This window comes from Glycine soja, chromosome 7 (assembly GCF_004193775.1).
Source record: "Glycine soja cultivar W05 chromosome 7, ASM419377v2, whole genome shotgun sequence".
In the NCBI taxonomy this organism is placed as follows: domain Eukaryota; kingdom Viridiplantae; phylum Streptophyta; class Magnoliopsida; order Fabales; family Fabaceae; genus Glycine; species Glycine soja.
Genome location: NC_041008.1, coordinates 46,792,429 through 46,820,040, shown reverse-complemented (window position 1 = coordinate 46,820,040; position 27,612 = coordinate 46,792,429). Strand labels below are relative to the sequence as shown.

The window sequence follows — 27,612 nt, the reverse complement described above, 5'->3', positions numbered from 1 at the left end:
ACTAAGTAGGGTTTAGGGGAATTTGAAAAATTTGGGATTTAGTGTTACTTCACAAATTGGGGTTTATGTGATTTGGCTAATTAGGGTTCATGTGTACTTGACTAATTAGGGTTTTGTGTTACTTAACTAATTAGGAATTATGGTTATTTGACAAATTAGACTTGAGGGTTACTTTGCTAGTTATGGTTTCGGGGTTTTTGAAAGACAAGGGTTTAGGATTACTTGACTTATTGGGTTTTAATGGGTATTTGACAAATTAGGGTTTACGGTTTCTTTACAATTAAGCTTTTAGGGGTATTTGACTGCTTAGGGTTTATGTGTACCCAACTTATCAAGGTTTAGTGTTACTTGACCAATTAGGGTTTATGGTTATTTGACAAAATAAGGTTGCTTGACGAATTGAGATTACGGGTATTTGACAAATAAAGATTTAGTGTTATTGGAGAAATTCAGGTTTATGGGTATTTTTCTAATTGGGGTTTATGAGTAGTTGAGTGATTAAGGTTTAGTGTTACTTGACCAATTAGGGTTTTGGGTTAATTGACTAATTAGGGTTTATGGGTATTTTAAAAATTAAGGTTTAGTGTCACCTGACCAATTATGGTTTAGGGTTATTTGATAATTTTGAGTTACTTGATTAATCAGGGTTTAGGGGTATTTGGAAATTTAGGATTCATGGGTTACTTGACAAATTAAGGTTTATGCGTGTTTAGCTAATTAGGGTTATGAGTACTTGACTAATTAGGGTTTAGTGTTTCTTGACCAATTATGGTTTAGCGCTGTTTTACAAATTAGGGTTTATGTTTACATGACTAATTAGGGTTTAGCGGTATTTAAGAGATTATGGTTTAGGTTTACTTGACTAGTTGGGGTTTAAGGCTATTTGGCAAATTATTGTTTATGGGTACTTGAGTAATTAAGGTTTAGGGGTATTTGACAAATTAGGATTTAGGATTACTTAACTAAGTAGGATATAAGGAGGGTTTAGGAGTATTTAAAAAATTAGGGATTTACGATTACTTGAAAAATTGGGGTTTATGTGTATTTGACTAATTAGGGTTTATGTGTACTTGGCTAATTAGGGTTTTGTGTACCTTAACTAATTAGTGATTATGGTTATTTCACAAATTAGACTTTAGGTTTACTTTGCTAGTTATGGTTTTGGGGTATTTTAAAGACAATGATTTAGGATTATTTGACTGATTGGGTTTTTATGGGTATTTGACAAATCAGAGTTTAGGATTTCTTAACAATTAAGCTTTTTGGGGTCTTTGACTGCTTAGGGTTTATGTGTACTCGACTTATTTGAGTTTAGTGTTACTTGACCAATTAGGGTTTAGGGTTATTTGATAAAATAGGGTTGCTTGACTAATTGGGTTTAGGGGTATTTGACAAACAAGGGTTTAGGGTTACTTTGACATTTTAGAGTTACTTGATTAATCACGGTTTATGGTTATTTGAAAATTAAGGATTCATGGGTTACTTGACAAATTGGGGATTATGCGTGTTTAACTAATTAGGGTTATGAATACTTGATTAATTAGGGTTTATGGTTTAGGGTTATTTTATAAATTAGGATTTATGGTTACACGACTAATTAGGGTTTAGCGGTATTTGAGAGATCATTGTTTAGGTTTACTTGACTAGTTGGGGTTTAAGGGTATTTGACAAATTAGGGTTTTTGGGTATTTCACTAATTAGGGTTATATGTACTTGACTAATTAGGGTTTATTGTTCGTTGACTAATTGCGGTTTCTTTACAATTAAGCTTTTAGGGGTATTTGACCAATTAGGGTTTATGTATACTCGACTTATTAGGGTTTAGTGTTACTTTACCAATTAGGGTTTAGGGTTACTTGACAAAATATCGTTTCTTGACAAATTGGAATTAGGGGTATTTTAAAAATAAGGGTTTAGGGTTACTTGACAAATTCAGTTTAGGAGTATTTGACTAATGAGGGTGTATGGGCAGTTGAGTTATTAGGGTTAGTGTTAGTTGACCAATAAGGATTTAGGGTTATTTTACTAATTAGGGTTTATTGGTATTTGGAGCCTTCAAAAAAACAAGCACGAAATTTAGGGTTATTTGACTAATTAGGGTTTAGGGTTACTTGATAAAATACATTTGCTTGACTAATTGGGTTTAGGGGTATTTAACAAATAATGGTTTAGGGTTACTTGACAAATTTGGATTTATGGGAATTTGACTAAGGAGGCTTTATGAGTAGTTGAGTAATTAAGGTTTAGTGTTACTTGACCAATTAGGGTTTAGAGTTATTTGACTAATTAGGGTTTATCGATATTTGAAAAATTAAGGTTTAGTGTTACTTGACCAATTAGGGTTTACTGTTATTTGACAATTTAGAGTTACTTGATTAATCAGGGTTTAGGGGTATTTGAAAATTTAGGACTCATGGGTTACTTGACAAATTGGGATTTATGCGTGTTTAACTTATTAGGGTTATGAATACTTGACTAATTAAGGTTTAGTGTTACTTGACCAATTATGATTTAGGGTTATATTACAAATTAGGGTGTATGGTTACATGAATAATTAGGGTTATTGCGGTATTTGAGAGATCATGGTTTAGGTTTACTTGACTAGTTGGGGTTTAAGGCTATTTGACAGATTACGGTTTATGGGTACTTGAGTAATTAAGGTTTATGGGTATTTGACAAATTAGGATTTAGGGTTACTTGACAAAGTAGGAAATAAGGTTATTTGACTAATTATGGTTTAGGGGTACTTGACTCATTCGGGTTACTTCACTAAGTAGGGTTTAGGGGTATTTGAAAAATTTGGGATTTAGGGTTACTTCGCAAATTGGGGTTTATGTGATTTGACTAATTAGGGTTCATGTGTACTTGACTAATTAGGGTTTTGTGTTACTTAACTAATTAGGAATTATGGTTATTTGACAAATTAGACTTGAGGGTTACTTATCTAGTTATGGTTTTAGGGTATTTGAAAGACAAGGGTTTAGGATTACTTGACTTATTGGGTTTTAATGGGTATTTGAAAAATTAGGGTTTACGGTTTCTTTACAATTAAGCTTTTAAGGGTATTTGACTACTTAGGTTTTATGTGTACCCAACTTATCAAGGTTTAGTGTTACTTGACCAAATAGGGTTTATGGATATTTGACAAAATAAGGTTGCTTGACTAATTGAGATTACGGGTATTTGACAAATAAGGGTTTATGGGTATTTCACTAATTAGGGTTATGTCTACTTGATAGTTAAGGTTTACTGTTCGTTGACCAATTAGGGTTTATGATTATTTTAAAAAGTTGGGGTTTACAGGTATTTGACAACTTATTGTTTAGGGTTCACAGGTATTGGACTAATGAGGGTTTATGTGTAGTTGAGTAATTAGAATTTAGTGTTACTTGACCAATTAGGGTTTAGGATTATTCGACAAATTAGGGTTACTTGACTAATAATGATTTAGGGGTATTTTACAAATTCGGTTTTATGCGTACTTGACAAATTAGGGTCAAGCGGTATTTGACTAATTAGGGTTTATGGGTACTTTAGTAATTGAGGTTTATGGGTATTTGACAAATTAGGATTTAGGGTTACTTGACATAGTAGGAAATAAGGGTATTTGACTAATAAGGGTTTAGGGGTACTTGACTAAGTAGGGTTTAAAGGTATTTGAAAAATTAGGGGTTTAGGGTTACTTGACAAATTAGGATTTATGTGTATTCGACTAATTAGAGTTTATGTGTACTTGACTAATTAGGATTTTGTGTTATTTAACTTATTAGGGATTATGGTTATTTGACAAATTAGACTTTAGGGTTACTTTGCTAGTTATGGTTTAGGGATATGTCAAAGATAAGGGTTTAGGATTACTTGACTAATTGGGTTTTAATGGATATTTGACAAATTAAGGTTTAGGATTTCTTTACAATTAAGCTTTAAATGGTATTTGACTACTTAGGGTTTATGTGTACTCGACTTATTGGGGTTTAGTATTACTTGACCAATTAGGGTTTAGGGTTATATTACAAATTAGGGTTTATGGTTATATTAGTAATTAGGGTTTTGTGGTATTTGAGAGATCATGGTTTAGGTTTACTTGACAAGTTGGGGTTTAAGGCTATTTGAAAAATTAGGTTTTATGGGTACTTGAGTAATGAAGGTTTAGAGGTATTTGACAAATTAGGATTTAGGGTTACTTGACAAAGTAGGAAATAAGGGTATTTGACTAATTATTGTTTAAGGGTACTTGACTCATTCGGGTTACTTGACTAAGTAGGGTTTAGGGGTTTTTGAAAAATTAGGGATTTAGGGTTACTTAACAAATTGGGTTTTATGTGTATTTGACTAATTAGGGTTTATGTGTACTTGACTAATTAGGGTTTTGTGTTACTTAACTAATTAGGGATTATGGTTATTTTACAAATTAGACTTGAGGGTTACTTTGCTAGTTATTGAAAGACAAGGGTTTAGGATTACTTGAATGATTGGGTTTTAATGGGTATTTGACAAATTAGGGTTTAGGATTTCTTGACAATTAAGCTTTAAAGGGTATTTGACTACTTAGGGTTTATGTGTACTCGACTTATTGCGGTTTAGTGTTACTTGACCAATTAGGGTTTAGGGTTGTTTGACAAAATAAGATTTCTTGACTAATTGGGTTTATGGGTATTTAACAAATAAGGGTTTAGGGTTACTTGACAAATTCGGGTTTATGGATATTTAGGGTTTAGGGGTATTTGAAAATTTAGGACTCATGGGTTACTTGACAAATTAGGGTTTATGCGTGTTTAACTAATTAGGGTTATGAATACTTGACTAATTATGGTTTAGTGTTACTTGACCAATTGTGGTTTACGGTTATATTACAAATTAGGGTGTATGGTTACATGAATAATTAGGGTTTAGCGGTATTTGAGAGATCATGGTTTAAGCATAGTTGCAAGGGTCCAAATCATAGTTTTTTTTATTCTGTGCTCCAATTTTGAGGTGGTTGTCCATGGAAATGGTGCACGATATTTTTTTTTTGGATTCTTTGACGTCCAAAAAATGGAAATGGTTGGTCACGAATATCATTAAAATTTTGGGCATAATTTTTAAAAAAAAAATATTGAACATGAGATTTTAAGCATAGTTGCAAGGATCCAAATCTTAGTTTTTTCGATTTTGTGCCCCTATATTGAGTTGGTTGTCCATGAAATTGGTTCATGATATTTTTCTTTTTGATTCTTTGACGTCCAAAAAATGGAAAAGGTGTGTCACGAATATCATTAATGTGTTGGACATAATTTAAAAGAAAATACAGAACATGGGAACTTAAGCATAGTTGCAAGGGTCCAAATCATACTTTTTTCAATTTTGTGATCGTATTTTTAGGTGCTTGTCCTTGGAAATGGTGCAGGATATATTTGTTTTTGTATTCTTTGACGTTTAAACTATGTAAAACGTGTCAAGAATATCATTAATATGTTGGACATAATTTTAAAAAAATGCAGAACATGGGCACTTAAGCATAGTTGCAAGGGTCCAATTCAAGGTTTTTTCGATTTTGTGCTCCTATTGTGAGATTGTTGTCCATGGAACTGGTGCATGATATATATTTTTGGCTTCTTTGACGTTGAATCTATGAAAAAAAGTGTGTCATGAATATCACTAATGTCTTGGGAATAATTTTAAAAAAATTCAGAACATGGGCACTTAAGCATAGATGCAAGTGTCCAAATCATAGTTTTTTCGATTTTGTGCTCGTATTTTGAAGTGGTTGTCCACGGAACTGGTGCACGATATTTTTCTTTTGGATTCTCTGTCGTCCAAACAATGAAAAAAGTATGTCATGAGTATCATTAATGTGTTGGACATAATTTTAAAAAAAATGTAGAAAATGAAAACTTAATCATGGTTGCAAGGGTCCAAATGATAATTTTTTGATTTTGTGCTCTTATTTTGAGATGGTTGTCAATGGAACTAGTGCATGATATATTTTTTTTGGATTCATTGATGTTGAATCAATGGAAAATGTTGGTCACAAATATAGTTAATTTGTTGGCAATAATTTTAAAAAAATTCTGAACATGGACACTTAAGCATAGTGGCAAGGGTCCAAATCATAGTTTTTTCGATTTTGTGCTCCTATTTTGATATGGTTGTCCATGGGACTGGTGCATGATATTTTTCTTTTGGATTCTTTGACATCCAAAAAATGAAAAAGGTGTGTCATGAATATCATTAATGTGTTGGACATAATTTAAAAAAATACAGAAAATGGGAACTTAAGCATAGTTGCAAGGGTCCAAATCATAGTTTTTTCGATTTTGTGCTACTATCTTGAGATGGTTGTCCATGGAACCGGTGCATGATACATTTTTTTCGCTTCTTTGGTATTGAATCTATGGAAAAAGTGTGTCATGAATATCATTAATATGTTGGTAATAATTTTTAAAAAAATGTAGAACATGGACAATTAAGCATAGTTGCAAGGGTCCAACACAGTTTTTTTTATTTTGTGCTCCTATTTTGAGGTGGTTGTCCACAGAACTGGTGCACGATATTTTTTTTTTGGATTCTCTGTTGTCCAAACAATGAAAAAAGTGTGCCATGAGTATCATTAATCTGTTGGACATAATTTTAAAAAAAAATATAGAAAATGGGAACTTAATCATGGTTGTAAGGGTCCAAATGATAGTTTTTTCGATTTTGTGCTCTTATTTTGAAATGGTTGTCAATAGAACTAGTGCATGATATATTTTTTTTGGATTCATTGATGTTGAATCAATGGAAAACGTTGGCCACAAATATAATTAATATGTTGGGAATAATTTTAAATTAAGCATAGTTGCAAGGATCCAAATCATAATTTTTCCGATTTTGTTATCCTATTTTGAGGTGGTTGTGCATGGAAATGGTGCATGATATATTTCTTTTTGGATTCTAACGTTCAATCTATGGAAAACTTGTGTCACAAATATCATTAACATGTTGGACATAGTTTTAAAAAATGCAGAACATGGGTACTTGCATAGTTGCAAGTGTCCAAATCATAATTTTTTCGATTTTGTACTCCTATTTTGAGATGGTTGTTCATGGAACTAGTGCACGATATTTTTTTTCTTGGATTCTTTGACCATCAATATAACGGAAAAGTGTGTCACGAATATCATTAATGTGTTTGACATAATTTCAAAAAATTTGAACATGGGAACTTAAACATAGTTGCAAGGGTCCAAATCATAGTTTTTTCGATTTTTTGCTCCTATTTTGAGAGCGTTGTACATGGAACTGGTGCATGATATATTTGTTTTGCTTCTTTAATGTTGAATATATGGAAAAAGTGTGTCACAAATATCATTAATGTGTTGGGAATAATTTTAAAAAAATATAGAACATAGGCACTTAAGCATAGTAGCAAGGGTCCAATTCAAGGTTTTTTCGATTTTGTGCTCCTATTTTGAGAGCGTTGTACATGGAAGTGGTGCATGATATATTTTTTTTTGGTTCTTTAATATTGAATATATGGAAAAAAAGTGTCACAAATATCATTAATATGTTGGGAATAATTTAAAAAAAAAATGCAGAACATGGGCACTTAAGTATAGTTACAAGGGTCCAAATCACAGTTTTTTCGATTTTGTGCTCCTATTTTGAGGTGATTGTCCACAGAACTGGTGCACGATATTTTTCTTTTGGATTCTCTGACATGCAAACAATGGAAAAAGTATTTCATGAATATCATTAATCTGTTGGACATAATTTTAAAAAAAAAATGTAGAACATGAGCACTTAAGCATAGTTGCAAGGGTCCAAATCATAGTTTTTTCAATTTTGTGCTCCTATTTTGATGTTGTTTTTCATGGAACTGGTGCATGATATTTTTGTTTGGGATTGTTTAACATCCAAAAAATGGAAAAGGTGTGTCATGAATATCAATAATGTGATGGACATAAATTTTAAAAAATACAAAACATGGGAATTTAAGCATAGTTGCAAGGGTCCAAATCATAGTTTTTTTGATTTTGTGCTCCTATTTTGAGGTGGTTGTCCACGAAACTGGTGCACGATATTTCTCTTTTGGATTCTTTAACATCCAAATAATGGAAAAAGTGTGTTATGAATATCATTAATCTGTAGGACATAATTTAAAAAAATTGTAGAACATTGACATTTGAGCATAGTTGAAAGGATCCAAATCATAGTTTTTCGATTTTGTGCTCCTATTTTCAGATGGTTGTCAATGGAACTAGTGCATGATATACTTTATTTGGATTCTTTGATATTGAATCTATGGAAAATGTTGGTCACAAATATAATCATTATGTTGGGAATAATTTCAAAAAAAATTTAGAACACGGGCACTTAAGCATAGTTGCAAAGGTCCAAATCATAGTTTTTTCGTTTTGTGATCCTATTTTGAGGTGATTGTGCACGGAAATGGTGCATCATATATTTCTTTTTGAATTCTTTGATGTTCAATCTATGGAAAATGTGTGTCACGAATATCATTAATTTGTTGGACATAGTTTTAAAAAAAATGCAGAACATGGGTATTTGCATAGTTGCAAGTGTTCAAATCATAATTTTTTTCGATTTTGTGCTCCTATTTTGAAGTGGTTGTCCATGGAACTAGTGCACAATATTTTTTTTGGATTTTTTTACCATCAATATAAGGGATAAGTGTGTGACGAATATCATTAATGTGTTTGATAAAATTTCAACAAAATTTGAAACATGGGAACTTAAGCATAGTTGCAAGGGTCCACATCATAGTTTTTTCGATTTTGTGCTCCTATTTTGAGAGAGTTGTACATGGAACTGGTGGATGATATATTTTATTTGTCTTCTTTAACGTTGAATATATGGAAAAAGTGTGTCACAAATATCATTAATGTGTTGGGAATAATTTTAAAAAAAATGCAGAACATGGGCACTTAAGCAAAGTTACAAGGGTCCAAATCATAATTTTTTCAATTGTGTACTCCTATTTTCAGGTAGTTGTCCTTGGAACTGGTGCACGACATTTTTCTTTTGCATTCTTTGACGACCAAACGATGGAAAAGTATGCCATGCTTATCATTAATATGTTGTACATAATTTTAAAAAAATGTAGAATATGAGCACTTAAGCATAGTTGCAAGGGTCTAAATCAAAGTTTTTTTCGATTTTGTGCTCCTATTTTGATATTGTTGTTCATGGAATTGGTGCACGATATTTTTCTTTGGGATTATTTAACATCCAAAAAATGGAAAAGTTGTGTCACGAATATCAATTGTGTTGAACATAAATTTAAAAAAAAAATACAAAACATGAGAATTTAAGCATAGTTGCAAGGGTCCAAATCATAGTTTTTTTGATTTTGTGCTCCTATTTTGAGGTGGTTGTCCACGGAAATGGTGCACGATATTTTTCTTTTGGATTCTCTAACATCCAAACAATGGAAAAAGTGTGTCATGAATATCATTAATCTGTTGGACATAATTTAAAAAAATTGTAGAACATTGACATTTGAGAATAGTTGAAAGGATCCAAATCATATTTTTTTCAATTTTGTGCTCCAATTTTGAGATGGTTGTCAATGGAACTAGTGCATGATATACTTTTTTTGGATTCTTTGATATAGAATCTATGGAAAATTTTGGTCACAAATATAATCATTATGTTGGGAATAATTTCAAAAAAATTTAGAACATGGACACTTAAGCATAATTGCAAAGGTCCAAATCATAGTTTTTTCGATTTTGTGATCTTATTTTGAGATGGTTGTGCATGGAAATGGTGCATCATATATTTATTTTTGAATTCTTTGATATTTTTTCGATTTCGTGCTCCTATTTTGAAGTGGTTGTCTATTATTATTATTATTATTATTATTATTATTATTATTATTATTATTATTGTTGTTGTTGTTATTATTATTATTATTATTATTTGTTGTTGTTATGATTATTATGATTATGATTATTATAATTATGATTATGATTATCATTATCATTATTAATATTATTATTATTATTATTATTATTATTATTAAAAATGTGACATGAACAACAATAATAATAATAATAATAATAATATCATTATCATTATCATTATTATTATTATTATTAAAAATTTGACATGAATTTGTGGATTATTTACTATTTTTAAAATTCAATGCTTTTCTCAAAAATATGTTATACAATTTTTTCATACATAACTTAGTCTTTTCTCTCATTTTTTTTCCTTTATGAAAGTTTTTATATTTTTTAATTTATATTTATATTTTATAATTTCACATTTCATATTTTTTTGTCTTATAAGTATTGACATATATAAACATTTGAAAGATGTAAGATGATGTTTTTTTATTAGTTTGATTTATATTTTCCTTATTCAATATTTTGAATAATAAGCTAAGTTATGTAGTAAAAAATACTCATTATGTTAGATATTATCTAACATGAACCATTATGTGGTACAAGATAAACTTAAATATTTACTAATGTATCATAACAAAGACAATGCAATGAATATCATGATCGAACTTTCAAATATGAATAATAAATAAATTATAATATAACTTTTTTTTGTATTGAATACTAAACCATAAACCCAAAACCTCAAACCCCCAAACCCCAAACTCCAAACCCTCAACCATCAACCCCAAACCCCAAGCCGTAAGTCCCAAATCCTAAACCCGAAACCCTTAACCTTAGTCATAGCTACCAATGCCCAGACTTAACACCAACCCAAAACCCCACCAACACTATCGTGATCGAACCTCAAATCTAGTTGCCTTTGTCACCATAGTTAGGTTTCAGATCTCGAGTATGAAGAGGAACTCGTTGCACCAAGTCACATGCTGACCTTGAGATGTCACAAATCAACTTCATGGTGGAGACAGTAGCGATATTGTCCATTAAAGCTAAGGGTTCTCTCACTAAGATTTGGATAAGAAATCTTTGACTACTTTGATATGAGGGCAGATGACCACCGTGGTCTAATACCCTAAAAATAATCCAATAATTATTTAGATAAGGATATCTAAATATATCTTTTAGTAAGGAAAAATATAGATTAAATTGTTTTAAACTATTATATTGTTATTTGTATTTTGAAAAGATGTTAGTTTAATAATATATTGGATTGATTAAAGATAATTACAATTAAATATAATAGAAATAATAAATGAAGAAAAATCGGTTAAACAAATTTTAAATTATGTATAATTCTTATATAAGGGTAGACAGTAACTTATCTTATAATCCTACACATAAACGATTTTTCTTTGTATTAGTGGGTTATTCAAGGATTGAGAAAAAGAAAGAAAGCGGCAAAAAATCTTCAATCAATAAAGTTAAGCTCCAAAGTAAATGCACCCTGGAGGAGAACCTAAACATGACACAAAAGACTATGCAGACCCAGAAACATTACATGCATACCACTGTCAGCAGCAGGTTTCTGACGAATATATTCCATCAGGGGTGTGACAATAGGTGTTTCCTTGCTGGCCCCGGGAAAAGATACAATATAAGAATGAGACCAATGATACTGAAATTTGTCTTCAGATAAATCCTCATGACCACATTTAGCCTAGAAGCCAGTACTAAGATCCTCTAAAACACATTTAACAATAGAACTAATGTAGAAACAACATACACCACCATAACATTAGGCAATGGCAGATGAGCACATAATGTCAGAGACAGAAAAGTGATCATGGTGTTGTTTCTAATGCTTATTTATCAATTCACTTTGAAATAAGTGTAAATCAAATACAGTTGGTGAACAAATAACTAACCAGCTTGCTCAGCTTCTTTTCTTTCCAATTGTATCTCTGCACTAGGAAGATGCTCTTGAGGTTTTGCAATTAGTTTGAGGAACTCAAGATAATCTGGATCTGTCCTTATGAATTTAAAAAAAATAAAATAATGATAATCATGAATAAAGAGAGCACATGTTGAAGCATTTTACATAAATTAAATTAACATGACATCAACCTTTGAATATAGTCCCTTCACGTCCATCTTTTTGGCACTTGGCTTTGGAACACGCTGAGAAGGTGCATACTCAACTATCACTTTATACTGGGCACCTGATTGTACGTACATTCAAGTGTAAAAACGATGTCATTCAAGTGGGTGAAGTGTTAGAGAAATAAAATACAAAAATAAAATACCCCGCTCGTTAACAAAAACGTGCCCATCAAAGAACTCGGTGAACTCGAAAACGTCATCGGGACACTTGAAGTCTATATAGGCTCGGGAATGCATCTGACGCTTGTGACTGCAAATAATAATAATAATTAGGGATTTGTTAGGGTTACAGAGAGAACACACAGGTAATGTTTGAATAGTTATTACCTGTTGTTGCCGGGACGGAAGGAGAACCAATTGTAGCGAGAAGCGAAGTGAGAATCGATGTGTTGGGAAGAAATCGGATAGAGTGAGAGAAGGGGACAAATGCCTAATCACAACTTTCGTCTTTTCCCTTTCCGAACGGACCTTCATCTTTCTCACCACACCATTCTTATTCTTCTTTTCCTAAGCTCTTTGTCTGCCTTTGTTGATTTCTTTATTTCTTCCTTCCACCAACCAACTCGGCTCAACCCATTAATTTACGACCCAATTTCGAACGTTTCCTAATTCCTAATTCACTCTCTCTCTACCAAGGTGTCGTATCAACTTTCTTCTGGAGAAGAAAGCTTTAAAAATAAAGCATGTTTTTATATCTCCCAGTCCTAACAATTAGAGCTTTGTTTTTTAGGAGAGAAAAAAAAAACAAAAATTATTTTAAAAATAAAAGAACAACTTTAACATTAAAATGAAAATAAATAATAAAAAAAATCTCTCATCAAATGATTTATTTTATTATTTTCAATTCTAAACCCTAAACCATAAATCACAAACTCCAAACTATACACTCTAAATCATATGTCCTCAATCTCAAACCCTAAATCTTACACTCTAAACCATCAATCCTAGACCCCAGATCTTAAATCATTAGTGGGTACAAACTATCGTTCCCTTTTGAGTTAAGGATGCTTTCTTCATAAATATTGTAGTCTTGCAGTTGATTCTTTATAGATATCAATCGAGTATAATAATCCTAAATCTTAAATCTTAGACCCTAAAACCCATTAAAAATCACAAGAAAATACTATGGATTATATAAAATTCCTAAAACACAATGGATTATGTAAAACTCCAAAAATTCAAAAGCCATAAACCACAATAAAGAAGTTGAAGGACACATAATGATATTGTTAACCATCTTTTCATAAATCTTTCTTCTAATGAATTCAAGGTGTACTTTAATCTGAGTGATAAATGGTGAATTAAGACAGACATTTGAGTAGATTTCTTAAGTGATTGTTGTGTGTGAAAGATATGTAAGAGTGACAATGTGACTTACACGAGATAACAAAATATACGATGACAACTTATGTTTTTGTTGGTTGAAAAACTAAGTGATCTAAAACACCTAAATTTATCCGGGTACCACAATACCTCCCTGGTAAAAATAGCTTCTGCAAATTAATTTTCAAAAAAAAATATTTTTATGAAGAAAATGCAAAACGAGGTGTGTTTAGTAATTGTCATCAATAATTTTAAGCAGTGAAACGGCCTGGCTCAAACTAAAAACACATCGTATTTACGTTCCACAGCTCTTATTTTTCTAAAGGCACCACCTACTGAACTTAAAAAAAAAAGTGCAAACTAGGGTAACATCAGGGTCATTCATTTGATCCAACGGTTAAACTCTCTTGAGTGCACCTCCCGTTGACACTCAGACGCCGTGCACAGCCCATGACACATTGTAACAGCGAGAGGCAGGCATAGGCATGTTAGGTGGAATCCAATTCTCAAACCCCAATCGTTACTCAGTATTCTTCTTCTTGTTCTTGTTTCTGTTTCGTCATTTTTTATCTTATGTTCCTTGAATCAATTGTGATGCTTAGAATTTGTTGCACTTGCACGCGTTGACGGACAATGAAGCTCCCTGTGCGTTACTTGATTGTTATTTTGACCTTCATCTGCACCTTGGTTTGCTACATCGAACGAGTTGGGTTTTCCATCGCGTACACAGTTGCTGCTGACGGTGCCGGAGTGAATCAATCGAGCAAAGGTACAATACTGTCCACTTTCTATTACGGATACGCCTGTTCTCAAGTTCCCGGAGGATGGGCAGCTCAGAAAATCGGGGGGAGGAGGGTCCTGCTTCTTTCATTTCTGTTGTGGTCATTAACTTGTGCACTACTTCCTCTGGATCCCAATCGCGTTTTGCTTTTAGTCATTGCTCGTTTGCTCGTTGGTATAGCACAAGGCTTCATTTTCCCCTCCATCCACACAGTTCTAGCACAGTGGGTCCCCCCTCACGAGAGATCTAGATCCGTCTCTCTCACCACTTCTGGGATGTACCTAGGTGCAGCTCTAGGAATGCTTCTTCTTCCAACTCTAGTCAAGTTCAGAGGTCCTGAATCTGTGTTCCTTGCGGAGGCGGCATTGGGCGCTTCATGGTCTTTACTTTGGTTCAAATACGCCACTGATCCCAAATCCACTGCCTCTGGTGTCGGGGAATCAGTCTTGCCCGTCAATAAAAAAATTGACACTCATAACACAAAACTACCTTCAGCCAAAATCCCCTGGGTGAATATTTTAACCAGCTTCCCTGTGTGGGCCATTGTTGTCAACAATTTCACCTTTCACTATGCTTTATATGTGCTCATGAACTGGCTCCCAACCTACTTTGAATTGGGCCTTAAGCTTAGCCTACAAGATATGGGTTCCTCTAAAATGATGCCCTATCTCAACATGTTCCTCTTCTCCAACATTGGCGGCGTTGTCGCTGACTACTTGATCACCAGGAGAATATTATCTGTCACCAAAACCAGGAAATTCTTGAACACCTTAGGATTCTTGGTTGCTTCTCTTGCCTTGGTGGTGATTCCCAGTTTCAGAACTTCTGGTGGTGCTGTCTTCTGTTCTTCTGTGGCTCTTGGTTTCTTGGCACTTGGCAGAGCTGGCTTTGCAGTGAACCACATGGATGTTGCTCCTAGATACGCTGGAATAGTGATGGGTGTTTCTAATACTGCCGGTACGTTAGCTGGTATTGTTGGTGTTGACCTGACTGGGAAGCTTCTTGAAGCTGCTAAGGCTGCTAATTCTGATCTTTCAAGTCCTGAAAGCTGGAGAATAGTGTTTTTCATTCCTGGTTTTCTATGCGTTTTTAGTTCTTTTGTATTTCTACTATTTTCAACTGGGGAGAGAATTTTTGATTGAGGTAGCCTTGTCATTTTCATGGCTCGTGAGCTGTTGTTATTCTGGGGATTTAATTTTTATTCCATCTCCATATTATATCATTCTTGGATAGGAGAGGTCATGTTGTCATAACTGGATATGAATTTTTGTTGTTATTATTTTTTCTCCATCTTGTACTATTCCTAGCTAGTAAAGGCTACAACCCAGCTTGCATCAAGAGTGATATTTTCATTTATGTATTTCTGAATGTCACTTCCATAGTTTCTTTAATCGTAAAAATGTTTTGTGCTCTTTGAATTTTTTTGTTGAAGTTTCATTTTGCACCAATCAGAGTTGATACGGATTACTTTTTGGGTTGATAGTTAACCTGTCTTACTTATCTCTTTCTGTTCCTCCACTGTGAAAGATTGGCTAATTAAATGCATATTTTATACTTTACCTAACATTCTTATCACCTTGAGTGGAGCTGGAGACTTACTGGATTTGATTTTGCCATTCCGCTACCCAGACCTCTGGTGACTCATCTAATCTGCAATCCTTCCAATATGCAGTAAGTGCAACAAGTGATAAGATTATGATATACTATATTAACCTTGTTCACTTGACATATTTGATGTGTTAAATGCTGAAATATTGCCATTAATTTACTGTTGCATATGATGGCTATTTCTGTTTTTAATACTAGCTCGTCTCTATAAATATCTGTTTGATCAATTCAGTGTTGTATTACCAATCATATAATATTGTATAATGCGATTCTTTTGTATTTCTATTTCTATGATGCATATAGTGTTTTAGGTCCAATTCAATTAATGTATCTTTCATTTGTTGAGGTTCAGATCTTGTGCATTGGCTGAATGGACTTATGTGGCTCTGGTTTGGGTATACCTAATCCCTTAAAATGCAAAAATTCAGCTAACTTTACATATTCATTTATAGATTAGCATGTTTGCATACTGTGTCTGTGTGTCCCAGGTTCCTAGTACAGTCAATATCAATGTAACTTCATTATCTAGTGTAGTTCAACCACCATGTCTTAAGATTTATTTCTGAACATGGCAGGACTAATTATGGTCAGTAGGATGCCATTCTTCTTCTGTTAATGGAACATACTAGTATCATTGTTGTGTAGCATTGCAGCCACTTAATGGAACATACTAGTTTTTTGATGGTCAGACAGAACAAAATTTATCATTGCTCTTTGGATCGATCTCATATTAGTTTTTCTCATACATGTTCACTTTAACAATTTATTTATTCATCTCTAGATTAAGAAAGGAAAAAGGTTTATACATGTTGAACTTCATTGCACTTCTACATTGTTTCTGTAGTCTGCAAAACTAACGTTGTTGACTACATGCTAGCTGCTGTTGAAAATTAAGATGCACATATTAGACCTCCATTTCCAAGGAAACTTGTAATTGCATTTTTTAGCATTTTTATTTTTTACTTTTTGTGTTTCTAGTTTTTTCTCTGATTATGGTTTGTTTGATAACTTTGAATGTTTTGTATTCATTGATATTTCCCTATGTGTGAGAGAGATTGATATATTAGATGTTGATGTTGTTGTAGTTATTAATTTCTACTTTGGAGGAACTTTTCTTTTTTCCTTTTTGGGAGGTGTTAGAAATGTTATATTGATCATGAAAACTGAAAAGGGCAAATGATAGTACCAGTTTTATGCTTTCATATGTTTTGATCATTTGATGCGTGTTAAGATAAATCACATACATTGTATGACGAATTGGTTCATGGACCTAGCACCAATTTAAATTTTTGTATTTTCTGGAAAATGTGATAGATATCCATGGTGTGGTAGTATGGCCTATCGCTCATGAATTGTTTTCTTATTCATGTTTGAGTCCTTCATTTTTCTCCTCTCATTGAAAGTGTCTTCTTAATTCTGGTTGAAGCAATTTCACATTTCATTATGTTTACAAACCAATTTCATGCCTTGCTAGGAACACTTTGCTTTGTTGAACTTTTGTCCATGTTGTTTTCTCGTATAAGTCCACCCAGTAATTATGTGGACCACCCATTTGTTATACTTTTCACTTTCCACCTTACACTCTTACAATGGCATTGTACTTAGTACCTATGATACTAATATCAATATATTAATATTTTTGCTGATCAAAAAAAAAAAAAAACTCTTACAATGGCAGCCTCTAGTATGCACCACTTTCTCAGCATCCATTTCAGGCTTCTAAATAACCAATAATCACAAGCGAAATCTTGGTTTATGGAGTCACAAGTAACATGGAGTCACAAGTAACAAAGGTTATAGAAAGTCAGCTATAGGCATAAATATATACTAGAAAAGCCTTTTGATAAAAATACAGTAACAAATGGATTCTTCTCAAACACAATTTTTTTTATAGGTATTGAACCTTAGCAAAGAGGTGATTATGAGTTCATGACAATTACTCATGTTGCTAACAAATTATAGACTTTGTTCACTAAGAAAGAGAGTGAAAAAAACTCGAAAACTAATCCACTAATATCATGATTTTTTAAGAATCAAGTGGACTTACTCTTTAAAGGATCGAGAGAACGATATGTTTTCAATTAAGACTAGAAAAATTCTCTAAACTATTGTAAAGTGATTTAGTAGCACAACATAGTCTATACACATTTGAGCAATTTACTGAATATACACGTCCTAAGGCCTATACTATAAGTACATGAGTTCAGACTTGAAGTTCCTGTTGATCTTGGTTTGTGTACGAGATCATAGGCTATGATTGAATTTTAAATCACAACCTTTCTTCTCCATAGCCTAAGTAGATCTTATTAGCTAGGATAGGTGAAATTGGATACGGATTATAACTTATAAGCTATTCATGATAACATGAATAAGATTTGTGTAAAACAAAAGTTATGGGAAATATATGAAAATGAGATGTACAGATTATGCTAATCCATTATATGCTTTTAGTCAAGGGCAAAAAAGACACTACTTTTGACTTGCTTTTTGAATCTTTAGTGGTAGAGTAGATTTTGCCAAATTGGCTCAGGTCATGGGTGCAAACATGGTAAAAATGAATTTAATGCATAATTATGGGTGCAAATATGCAATGTGAGCGTGTTTCCAATGAGACAACTATATTGCACTGAGACAACAATAATTTTAACTCAAATTGCAATAACTCAACATTCTCCCTATTTGCACTTCTCCCTTCTACAATTGTGTTATTGTGTAGGTCTATAGGACATCTATATATATAACAATGTATAGATAACAACTTTAGTTTAGCTTTCAAACTTGTATCTTATTTTGGATATATAATTGATATTCAAATTAGTTTTTAATTGTCTATCATAGAATTATAGTTACATGAAAGTTTATAAAGAATGAATATTAGAAAGAGTTGGATCTTATGTTCACATATCTGAAAATTTTTACTTACTGGAAAATATACATTTTTTATGTTATAGTTCTAAATTTTTATTTTTAATATATAATCAGAAGATTTTGTAAGTGAAAAAATTAATTATTTTAGTTTGGGTAAAAGATTATATAAATGAAAGAATTTAATTGTTTTATTCAAATATGGAAATTCTCACACGCACACACTGCGACCTCACTCTCGCTCGCAACCCTAGCTCCCACTCTCTTGCTCGCGATTCTCTCTCACTCTTGCTCGACGCTGGTTCCGCTTGCAGCCCTTGCTCGCGCCTCGCGGTGGTTCAGAGCAATCTCTCTCGCACGCACGGTGGTCATAACTGGTTCATCTCTCTTCCCATCTCAGAGATCAATAATTTGTGTTTCGTTTTTTCTTTGCTTGTTGTTTCAATTTTGATTTTATTGATTTATATTTTGTTTTCTATTTCATTGATTTGTTTTTCACTGATTGATTTCTTAGTGGTGTGGATTTGGATGAGTTTGGGGTCGAGCTAGGTGGTGAGCACCATCTGTTTGTGAATATGCATGAAAGGGAAAGAGAGAAATAATTGATTGATTGGTGTGGAGTATACATGCCGCTGTTCTTTCAAGTCAGTATGTTTGATGCATTTGTACTTGGGTATCTAGTTTTTCAGTTTTGGTTTGAAGACATGCGCATAGATACAGGGTGAGGCTTTATCTCCTTAGCAAAACAGGGAAAATTCCAAATAGGCCAAAGTATGAATAATTGTTAGTGTGTGCTATGGTTTGAGTTGGTTGTTACTGTTTTGTTTCGATTGAGGCATTGGATCTTTGTTGTTTTTGGGCCTATCTTTGTTATGTGTTAATTCTGATCTCGAAAACATACAAATCTATACATGATAAGTTTTAATCTAATGCAACTAACATACAAATATACTCTTGAATTCTCAGAAATTTGGTGGGAAAAAAATTAGAAAATAGAGAATGACATTACATAATTAATTTAGATAAGGACTTAGTAGATTTCCTTCAGAATGGGATACCCAAATGACTGCATAAAATGACTAGAGAAAATGTACCTTAGCAAGCTACTTTTCCAAGTTCACAGACAGATACTTTTTTTTTTTTAATCAGCAAAAGTAATATTGTATTATATATGAAACAGTACAAGTTGTACTGTGAAAATTACACTTTGGTGCCAAATTGAGTAGAAATATGGTGCCCTAATACAAGTGATTCAGCATGAATTAAAAAACCATATTTCTGACATTAAACTTGGCCCACTATTACAGACACTTATAAAATATCCTTCCCTAATCACAAAAAGCCTCCCTCATATTACTGGACCACTGATGAAAAGGTGAAGCAAAACCTTTATCCAAGTTTTTTAGCCATGTCCAGCATAGGAAGATAGCATCCTCCAACAGCTTACTCGCATTAAAAGTTTCATCTGAAAAGACGATCCTATTTCGATGCTGCCAAATGCTCCATGTAAAAGAGACCCACCAGCACTGCCAGGTCTGACCTCTGCTGCTATTATCCCTCCCTAACACGTGCTGGAGGAAGTGCTGTCTCGGGTTTTGTGGTAATGCACCTGAAATATTTGTCCATGATAATGATTCCCACTAGAGAGGTAAAATTTTGTTGCTGCTAAAAAAACATGAGTTGCATCCTCTTCTTGATTTGTGCAGAAGGGGCAGGTTGGATCATTTATTTCCACATTTCTCCTATGCAGGTTTACTCTAGTTGGCAGTCTATCCTTGATTAGCCTCCACACGAAGAAAGAAACTTTACTAGGGACCTTTACTTTCCATAGCGCATTAAAAGCACCATCCTGATTTTCATCATTGTGGTCTTTCATCAGCATCTTATATGTGCTCCCCACTGTGTATGCAGCAGATGCATCTTCCCTCCATAACCATTTATCTTGTTGATCTGGATGGATGTTGATACCATCTAATTCTTCCAAGAACTTTGCAGCTATTTCTATGTCGTCGTCAAACAATTGTTGCCTCCTCTGAAAATCCAATTCCCACCCTTCAGCTGAGAAACTTCCCATCTAGTGAATAACATTTTGCTGTTGATAGGACATAGAAAATAGTGTAGGGCACTTCAGCTTAAGTGGCACTCCATCCTCCCAGAATTTATCTTTTTCTAGTACAATGACCTAGATTAGCAGAACATGAAGGGAAAGATGCACAAATCAATAACTTTGCAACGATCTCTATTCAAAAAGAAAAATCAATGTAATCAGCAGAAAATGATGTTTACCATTTGCCGATTCAAGGAACCCATATCTGCAAAGATAGTATTAGAAGAATGTCAACCACAAATAATAGTAAAGAAACAAATGCACTTCCTTTAAATATTGAAGGATGGGACCAAAATCATTGAGTTTCTCTATTTACCTATTATGTATAAAAGCTTCTATCGAAAAACAAGAAATTCACTTAGGTTGTGAATGGTCTTAGTCATTTGATTGCAGGTTTCACGTTTCAGAGAAAGAATGAGGATCGGGTGATAGGTATTCCAAAGTAATCTACTTTGTTGGATTAGAATGAATAAAAGGGTGTAGATCTGAAGTAACTCTTTTATAGTTACTCTTGAAGTAAGTGAATCCTCTCTCTATATATACGCACTTAAAATTTATACAGCCGTGGTATTTTCCATGGTAAATAAGGATGAAAACATAGTATTGTTTTAACTTTTAACCGCTTAGTTTCCTAAAGTACTCATGGTTTAAGATAACAGTTGAAATGCATACTGCTGTTATTTGGAATGAGGAGTGATTGTTAATGTTAGGACTTAGTCATGAAATCTGTTTATGATTAAAATATATTCATGTGTGTTAGGAATGCATTTTGATAGATCATATAATTTTTTACACAAAGTCAAGTGATTGGTCAGGTTGTTAAAGTTATTATTACTATTATTATTATTTTGCATTTTTCCAAGAGTTTACTGTATAGCAAGAATTTATTTGGTAGCTAATTATTATGGGTGTTATTAGATAAGGATTTCTTTCTCATTAGTGTTTAGTAATAAACTAAGAACAGTAGAGAAAATGAGAAATAAGGGTAGTATCTGAGTTGTTCTGGTTAGGGTTTTTGCGGCTACTTCTTTGGTGTGCAAAAAAATGGTATACCAGCATCACTTTTCAAATGCATCATTGCACTGAGTTATTATTACTGCATGTTGCCTGTATATGCATTATATCTGTAATTGTATTCATAATTTTTTTGGCGATGTAGAAGTTGTAAAATATTTTGGTTATAAATACTTGTCAAATTGTAGTTCATAACTAATTAGTTTGTAAAAGCAAAAATAATATAACTATATAAGAACATTCTTGATTGGTCTCTGCCTAATGTTTTGAGTTCTATATGTCCGGTAACTAATTACCTCTTAGTTATACGTCTTCTTTATAATTTATAGTAATTGTAATTGAAATTACTAATGTATAATGTTATATATAATTACAATTATAATGTCATCTGATTTGACCATTGTTTCAACTAGGAACCAATCTAGCCATCAGTTGAAACAGCGATCTTACAAAAAATGGCAACTGCACCTGCACAAATTCCTACAAGCTTTGGTCATGAGTTGAGGGCATGTCTTCGTTGCCGCCTTGTCAAAACCTATGATCAGGTCTTAGTACCCTACTACCCTTTATTTTTAATCATTTTTTTGTTTTGTTTTTATTTTTGTTTACAATTTCTGTTTTTGTTTCACAGTTCAGAGAGTCAGGCTGTGAGAACTGCTCATTCTTTAAGATGGAAGAAGATCATGAGCTAGTTGTTGATTGCACTACTCCCAATTTTAATGGGTTTGTTTATATCAATTCTTTTTCTTCAAAATCCCCTTCACCTTTGAATCTCTCGATACTCATTCTGTTTTTCTTCTTCCATTTGATTTTGCCACAGGATCATTTCAGTTATGGATCCAAATCGGAGTTGGGCTGCCCGTTGGTTGCGCATTGGTAGGTTCAATTATCTCCTGTTACACTCATAAAAATTTTCCTTTCCTTGACTTCTAATTTCTTTTCCTTTATAATAATATTATATTCTGATGACAGTATTACTTTGAACAAACATCATCATGACATTTTTTTTATTAAGTTTGTCATCCTTTTCCCTTTTTTTAATTGCAAGCAGCTATCTAATTTTCAAAATAAAGCTTTTATTTATATTTATAATAATTAAATATAGGAGGATACCATCTAACATACAATCATTACTTGTGTCAGAAGAACCCGTCAAATTATCTACTCAAGACTTTATACAATACTTATCTAAAATTAAAAATAATAGCTGTTTGACTGCTGTCAGTAATTTGATATCCTTAAATATTTGTAATTTGTGAAAAAGGATCAAAATTGAGTAACCTATTAAGTCTAATTTGTTACCTTTGTTAAATACTCCCTCTGTCCTGGATATAAGAAACAATTACCTAGTTCATCAAGACCAATAAAGTGGTTAGATTGGTTAATTAATGTCATAAATTTTAATTTCACTTTAAGACTATCCATGACATTAAATGGTTTAAGAGGTGGTTATTTTTCAAATTCAACCAATGATTATATATTGTTTTGTTGATAGCTCAATAAATGCATTCACTTTTATGGGAAAATGAGTGTATAACCTCAATTAATTAGGGATAAAAAGGAAATTTAGTAATAATATAATCCTATGTTTCTTATAATTAGGATCAACAAAACGTTGTCTTTTGTTTCTTAGATACAGGACCAAAAGTAGTAATTGATGGCACTCAGATTATTTTATTGATTTGTTTGATTTATTTATATGATACAAGTGATTTTTCCGTGTAGTTTGTGGTTTCTTTTCACTTTTCTTATTGGGGTTTCACGCTAATATTAATTTCAAATTTCTTTTTGACATTGACTAGAAGTAGTCTAAATGATAAGATCAAAAGGGCATTTTAACTGTCCTTGATTTTCTCTTCTGACACTTTAGATTTCTAATCTATCATGTAGATGGTCTTTATAACTTGCAGCTTGCGGACAAGATCTCGAAAGAGAATTTGAGAACTCGTGAAACCGGGCAAACTTGAATTTAAATAAAATGAAATATTATACTGGAAAATGATATGAATGGTGTTCTCCACATTTTGTTTGGTTTCCATTACCTTTGTTGCGTATTTAATATTGATATTCAAAACATTGGATGGTGAACAGAAGCATATAGATTAAAGGGAAAAAAGAAAGAGAAGGTCATAAAGATTAATTCATGAACTTATTTGATTATTTTGATCACTTTCACGCCAAGGAATCAGCCAAATTATATGGCTAGAAAAGTGACAACAATTTGTGACGAGTAAAAGAAAAGGATATTTTTTACTTCGCTGGATTTTTATCATGATTTAAAATCTTGTATTGTGGTTGAGACGTTGAGTTGTAAAATTTGTCCTTGAATATATCGCAGGAAAGTTTGTTCCTGGTGTTTATACTCTTGCTGTCTCAGAGGCTCTTCCTGAAGAGATGCAGGTTTGTAATTTTCTAGTAGTGTGATATGGATTTCATAATTGTGATAGATTTCAGAATATATTTCTATGTTGTTATAAAGTGATTCACAGCTATTTCTTTTCTAGTAAAACATTTGAGGATGTCAAATAGTCACTTGGCATTAAAGCTAGCCACATTATTTGATTGGCCACTAGACTTTGCTCCTCTTTTAAAGGCAAGGTTGTCAAATTGAGTTTTAATGTGTGAACAGAGGTGTAGTGTAGGATTGCAGGATCGAAACATGGATTGCAAGTTCCAACTAGGTGAAATTATTTACATACATGCACACCAACAAAAAAGACAACAATAATAATGAAAGTTTTATTCCAGGCAAGGTCGGTTATATGGATCACACATCATTAAACTTGGTTTATTATTCATCATTCAGATCTTTCTTAACTTTTAGCAATGTTCCTTTTCACAAAACTGTAAATGTTTTCTGTGATTTGGAGTTCTTTTTTCCTAAGATTAAAAAAAAAAACCAAAATCACAACAAACATTTAATTAAACTTAAATTAAGATTCATAAGGCCCTGTACAAGTCAGTCACATAAATTTTGACAACACAAACAATACATAAAGGTTCGTCCAAGCTGCCCCCCATCCAAAATTAGACGTGATTATTCATCTTATTTTGCACGAGTTAATGCTACACAAACACTTTGTTTGGTTTAGAGGACATTAATAGAATAGATGGAAATAAAATAGAGATAATTTGAAATAGGAGAAATAAAGTTATATGTTGTATTTTTTGTTTTAAGAGAAATGAGTGAGAAATAAAGTAAAAATAATATTATAAACTTGTTTTGTATGAATAAAATAGGGAGGAGAGAACTTAAACAAATACATAGAAATCAGTTGATACACAAATAATTGATTAAATTGGTGCTGATAACCATAAAAATCGATTATGATGTACGGATAATTGATTAAGTTGATCCAAAAGATCAATTGTTTTAGTAAAATAATCGATTTTTGCTGTTCAAGGTGTGAAGACAGAAATTTATGCCCGGGATCCTATATAAGACTGTAACTTAACTCTCTTCAAATTCGATGGTACCAGACTCCCGAATGGCATTTCCGTCTTTGGCAATTTTATTTCTATCGCTTGAACCGAACACACCGGAAGTGAGTTTATTTATTTACTTATTTATTCTGTTATCCCCATTTGCAGGCTATATGTGAAGACGAGCGGGTGCAGTATATCCCTCCCAAACGTTTGTGAATGACGTAAATTTTGGCTGTCATACTCTAATGTGATCCGAATTGTCTTGATGAAGGTAGATTTAAAGCATTTGCATAGTGACTTCTTAGAATTCGCCGAGCTTTATGAAATGTTTTTGTTCTGATGAAGAAATAAATCGATGACGAGTTATTATGTACTATGGGGAGATCATGAATCAAACATTATTTACTGCATTTTCGGACCTAAATGCTCTTGACAAAGCTATTTACTTAACAACAAACTAAGCTACGAGCCATTTTGGATAAACTAATCAATTAAGGTGGTGCTTGGGTGGGTTTGAGTGTTTTCTGTTTTTCATTTTCAAAGGAAAAGAAAATAAGAGTGATCAATAGAAAGGAAAGTTAAGCATTTTGTTTTCTTATTGTTTGGCAGTTTATTCCATTTTGATTTGGTCGTTTGATCCTGGAATTTGTATGTTTTTGTATATTTGGAATGAGTGTGTGGCTTGTTTTAATTGATCCTATTTAAAGTACATTTGATGAAAATTTTGAAAATATTTTCTCTGAAATTATTTTCAAACATAGGTCCAAAATGGAAAATAACAAATAAACGTTTTCCTTCTTTTCTTTGAAGAAGTGAAAACAGATTATATCTTAATAGTATTTTTTTCCTCAATGCATGTTTTTTAAATTTTAAAAATTTGAAAATAAAAATTGTTTTCAGAAAATAAACATTCAAATCAAGTACCACCTAAATTTCTCACATGTCAATTTATGTATTATATACATATATAGGGGATTGTTAATTCGCATACACATTTTTCAATTGTTGTGCTTTAGTAACCTATACTAAAAAATTTAGAAAAAAACCAATCTAACTCTTTTATTGTAGTTACTTTATTTAAGGACATAATAGTAATAATAGTTATTATTTATTTTTTTTAAAAACAAAAATTCATTTCTTTCCTATTGCTCAGGCCTAATTTCTCTCTCGTCTCCCATCTTTCACGTAATTACACCCAACATTTTTGGAAACTTTTTTTTTCCTCTCAAACATTCATCTTTTCACCTTGGACCAAAGCCAGAGTTGTCTTTGGACTCTGCAAAACGAAAAACATTAGCTTCACTAGGAATAAAAAGCAACAAAACAAATTACTATTTGAATTTGAGAAATTAAAATATAGTATGGGGTTGATTGCTTTTGGTTCAATTGCTTTGTGGGATTTGCTTGGTGCAGTTATAACGTTTTGAGAAGTGGGTGAAAAAATGGAGAGAGAAAAAGAAAAGTGGGACTTGAGAGAGTAATGAGTTTTTATTATTATTTGAAAAATTAATGTGAAAGTGTTTTAAATCTAAGTTAAAATTCATTTCAGTTCCTTTTTTTTTTTGTAAATTGCATTTAAAAATCAAAAACTTTCAATCGCTTCACACAAGCCATAAGATAACTATAACCAGTATGATTTTCATGGTTTAAACATTTATATTGATATCGCAAGTTTATGTTTTTATTATAATTTGTGCCATATTGAAATTAAGAAATTTCACAACAATAATGTTTTTGTAACATGAATATTTAATTTCAGCTTGAATTCAACTCGTTTCATGCTTGCATATAGCTCAGTTTAGCTCTTTACCTCATCTTGATTTAAAATCACAATTATTTTACATATTTTATTTATTTAATTTATGTAGCAATAAAATTAATTATATCAACGTAATATTCTAATATAATATATATTACTTAATGTGTGTGTCTGAAATTTATAATTACTTTACATGTTTTTATTTATTCATTTCATAAGAAAATTAAAATTAATTAATTAAAAATTATATGGACAAATATAAATAGATGAAATCAAGTTAGTTCGCCAACCAATTGAATGAACCTGAGGCAGAAAAAAATATACATTTTCAAAAGTTGTGTTGATATCAATCTAATCCAAATAACTTTTAGAAATTAATCAATACGTGAAATTTAGGTGTATGTAAAATTATGAAGTTTGATTTGCTTTATTTTAACTAACCCTATAATACGTGTGATTATTTTTTAACATATAAAGTTTTAAAATAATAAAAAGTAGAAAAGTTTATCTGATGGTATTTATTGGTATTTTATGTATAAGGGCATCCTCCTAAAATAGTCTAACTCTATTCCTATTGATAGACTTTATATATGTAAACAGAAGATTGTGGCACATTTTATTTAACGAAATTATTTACTGATTTTATAATTTTTCATAAATTTTAACTATAAAACATAAAGAATTAGAAAAAAGTGTATTAAAGTTTGTATGAATGTGCATGTAAATATCACCATCTGCA

At 32.1% G+C, this 27,612-nt stretch overlaps 2 protein-coding genes and 1 long non-coding RNA gene across 3 annotated transcripts; 2 read left to right on the top strand and 1 right to left on the bottom strand.

Annotated features, from left to right (window-relative positions):
* Positions 1 to 11,280: 11,280 nt before the first annotated feature.
* On the bottom strand, positions 11,281 to 12,655 carry LOC114420301. The gene is made up of 4 exons (XR_003668376.1): positions 12,318 to 12,655; positions 12,134 to 12,240; positions 11,955 to 12,049; positions 11,281 to 11,854 (listed from the first exon to the last, which is right to left on the bottom strand). It is a non-coding gene; the product is annotated as an uncharacterized LOC114420301 (long non-coding RNA).
* A 1,036-nt stretch (positions 12,656 to 13,691) lies between these two features.
* LOC114420299 (probable anion transporter 5) lies at positions 13,692 to 15,512 on the top strand. Its single transcript, XM_028386233.1, has 2 exons — positions 13,692 to 13,805; positions 13,916 to 15,512. Exon 2 carries the CDS (start codon positions 13,947 to 13,949, stop codon positions 15,234 to 15,236), a length of 1,290 nt encoding a protein of 429 aa, XP_028242034.1. The 5' UTR covers positions 13,692 to 13,805; positions 13,916 to 13,946; the 3' UTR covers positions 15,237 to 15,512.
* A 3,281-nt stretch (positions 15,513 to 18,793) lies between these two features.
* On the top strand, positions 18,794 to 25,538 carry LOC114420300 (transcription elongation factor SPT4 homolog 1-like). Its single transcript, XM_028386234.1, has 6 exons — positions 18,794 to 18,944; positions 22,102 to 22,233; positions 22,320 to 22,411; positions 22,509 to 22,564; positions 24,027 to 24,088; positions 25,280 to 25,538. Exons 2-6 carry the CDS (start codon positions 22,144 to 22,146, stop codon positions 25,328 to 25,330), a joined length of 351 nt encoding a protein of 116 aa, XP_028242035.1. The 5' UTR covers positions 18,794 to 18,944; positions 22,102 to 22,143; the 3' UTR covers positions 25,331 to 25,538.
* Positions 25,539 to 27,612: the final 2,074 nt, after the last annotated feature.

Excerpts from the sequence above, each read along its gene's own strand:
- LOC114420299 (XM_028386233.1), top strand. The coding sequence starts at position 13,947 with ATGAAGCTCCCTGTGCGTTACTTGATTGTTATTTTGACCTTCATCTGC.
- LOC114420300 (XM_028386234.1), top strand. The coding sequence starts at position 22,144 with ATGGCAACTGCACCTGCACAAATTCCTACAAGCTTTGGTCATGAGTTG. Across the intron at positions 22,565-24,026 it reads TGCCCGTTGGTTGCGCATTG|GAAAGTTTGTTCCTGGTGTT; the intron begins GTAGGTTCAATT and ends AATATATCGCAG. Across the intron at positions 24,089-25,279 it reads CTCTTCCTGAAGAGATGCAG|GCTATATGTGAAGACGAGCG; the intron begins GTTTGTAATTTT and ends CCCCATTTGCAG.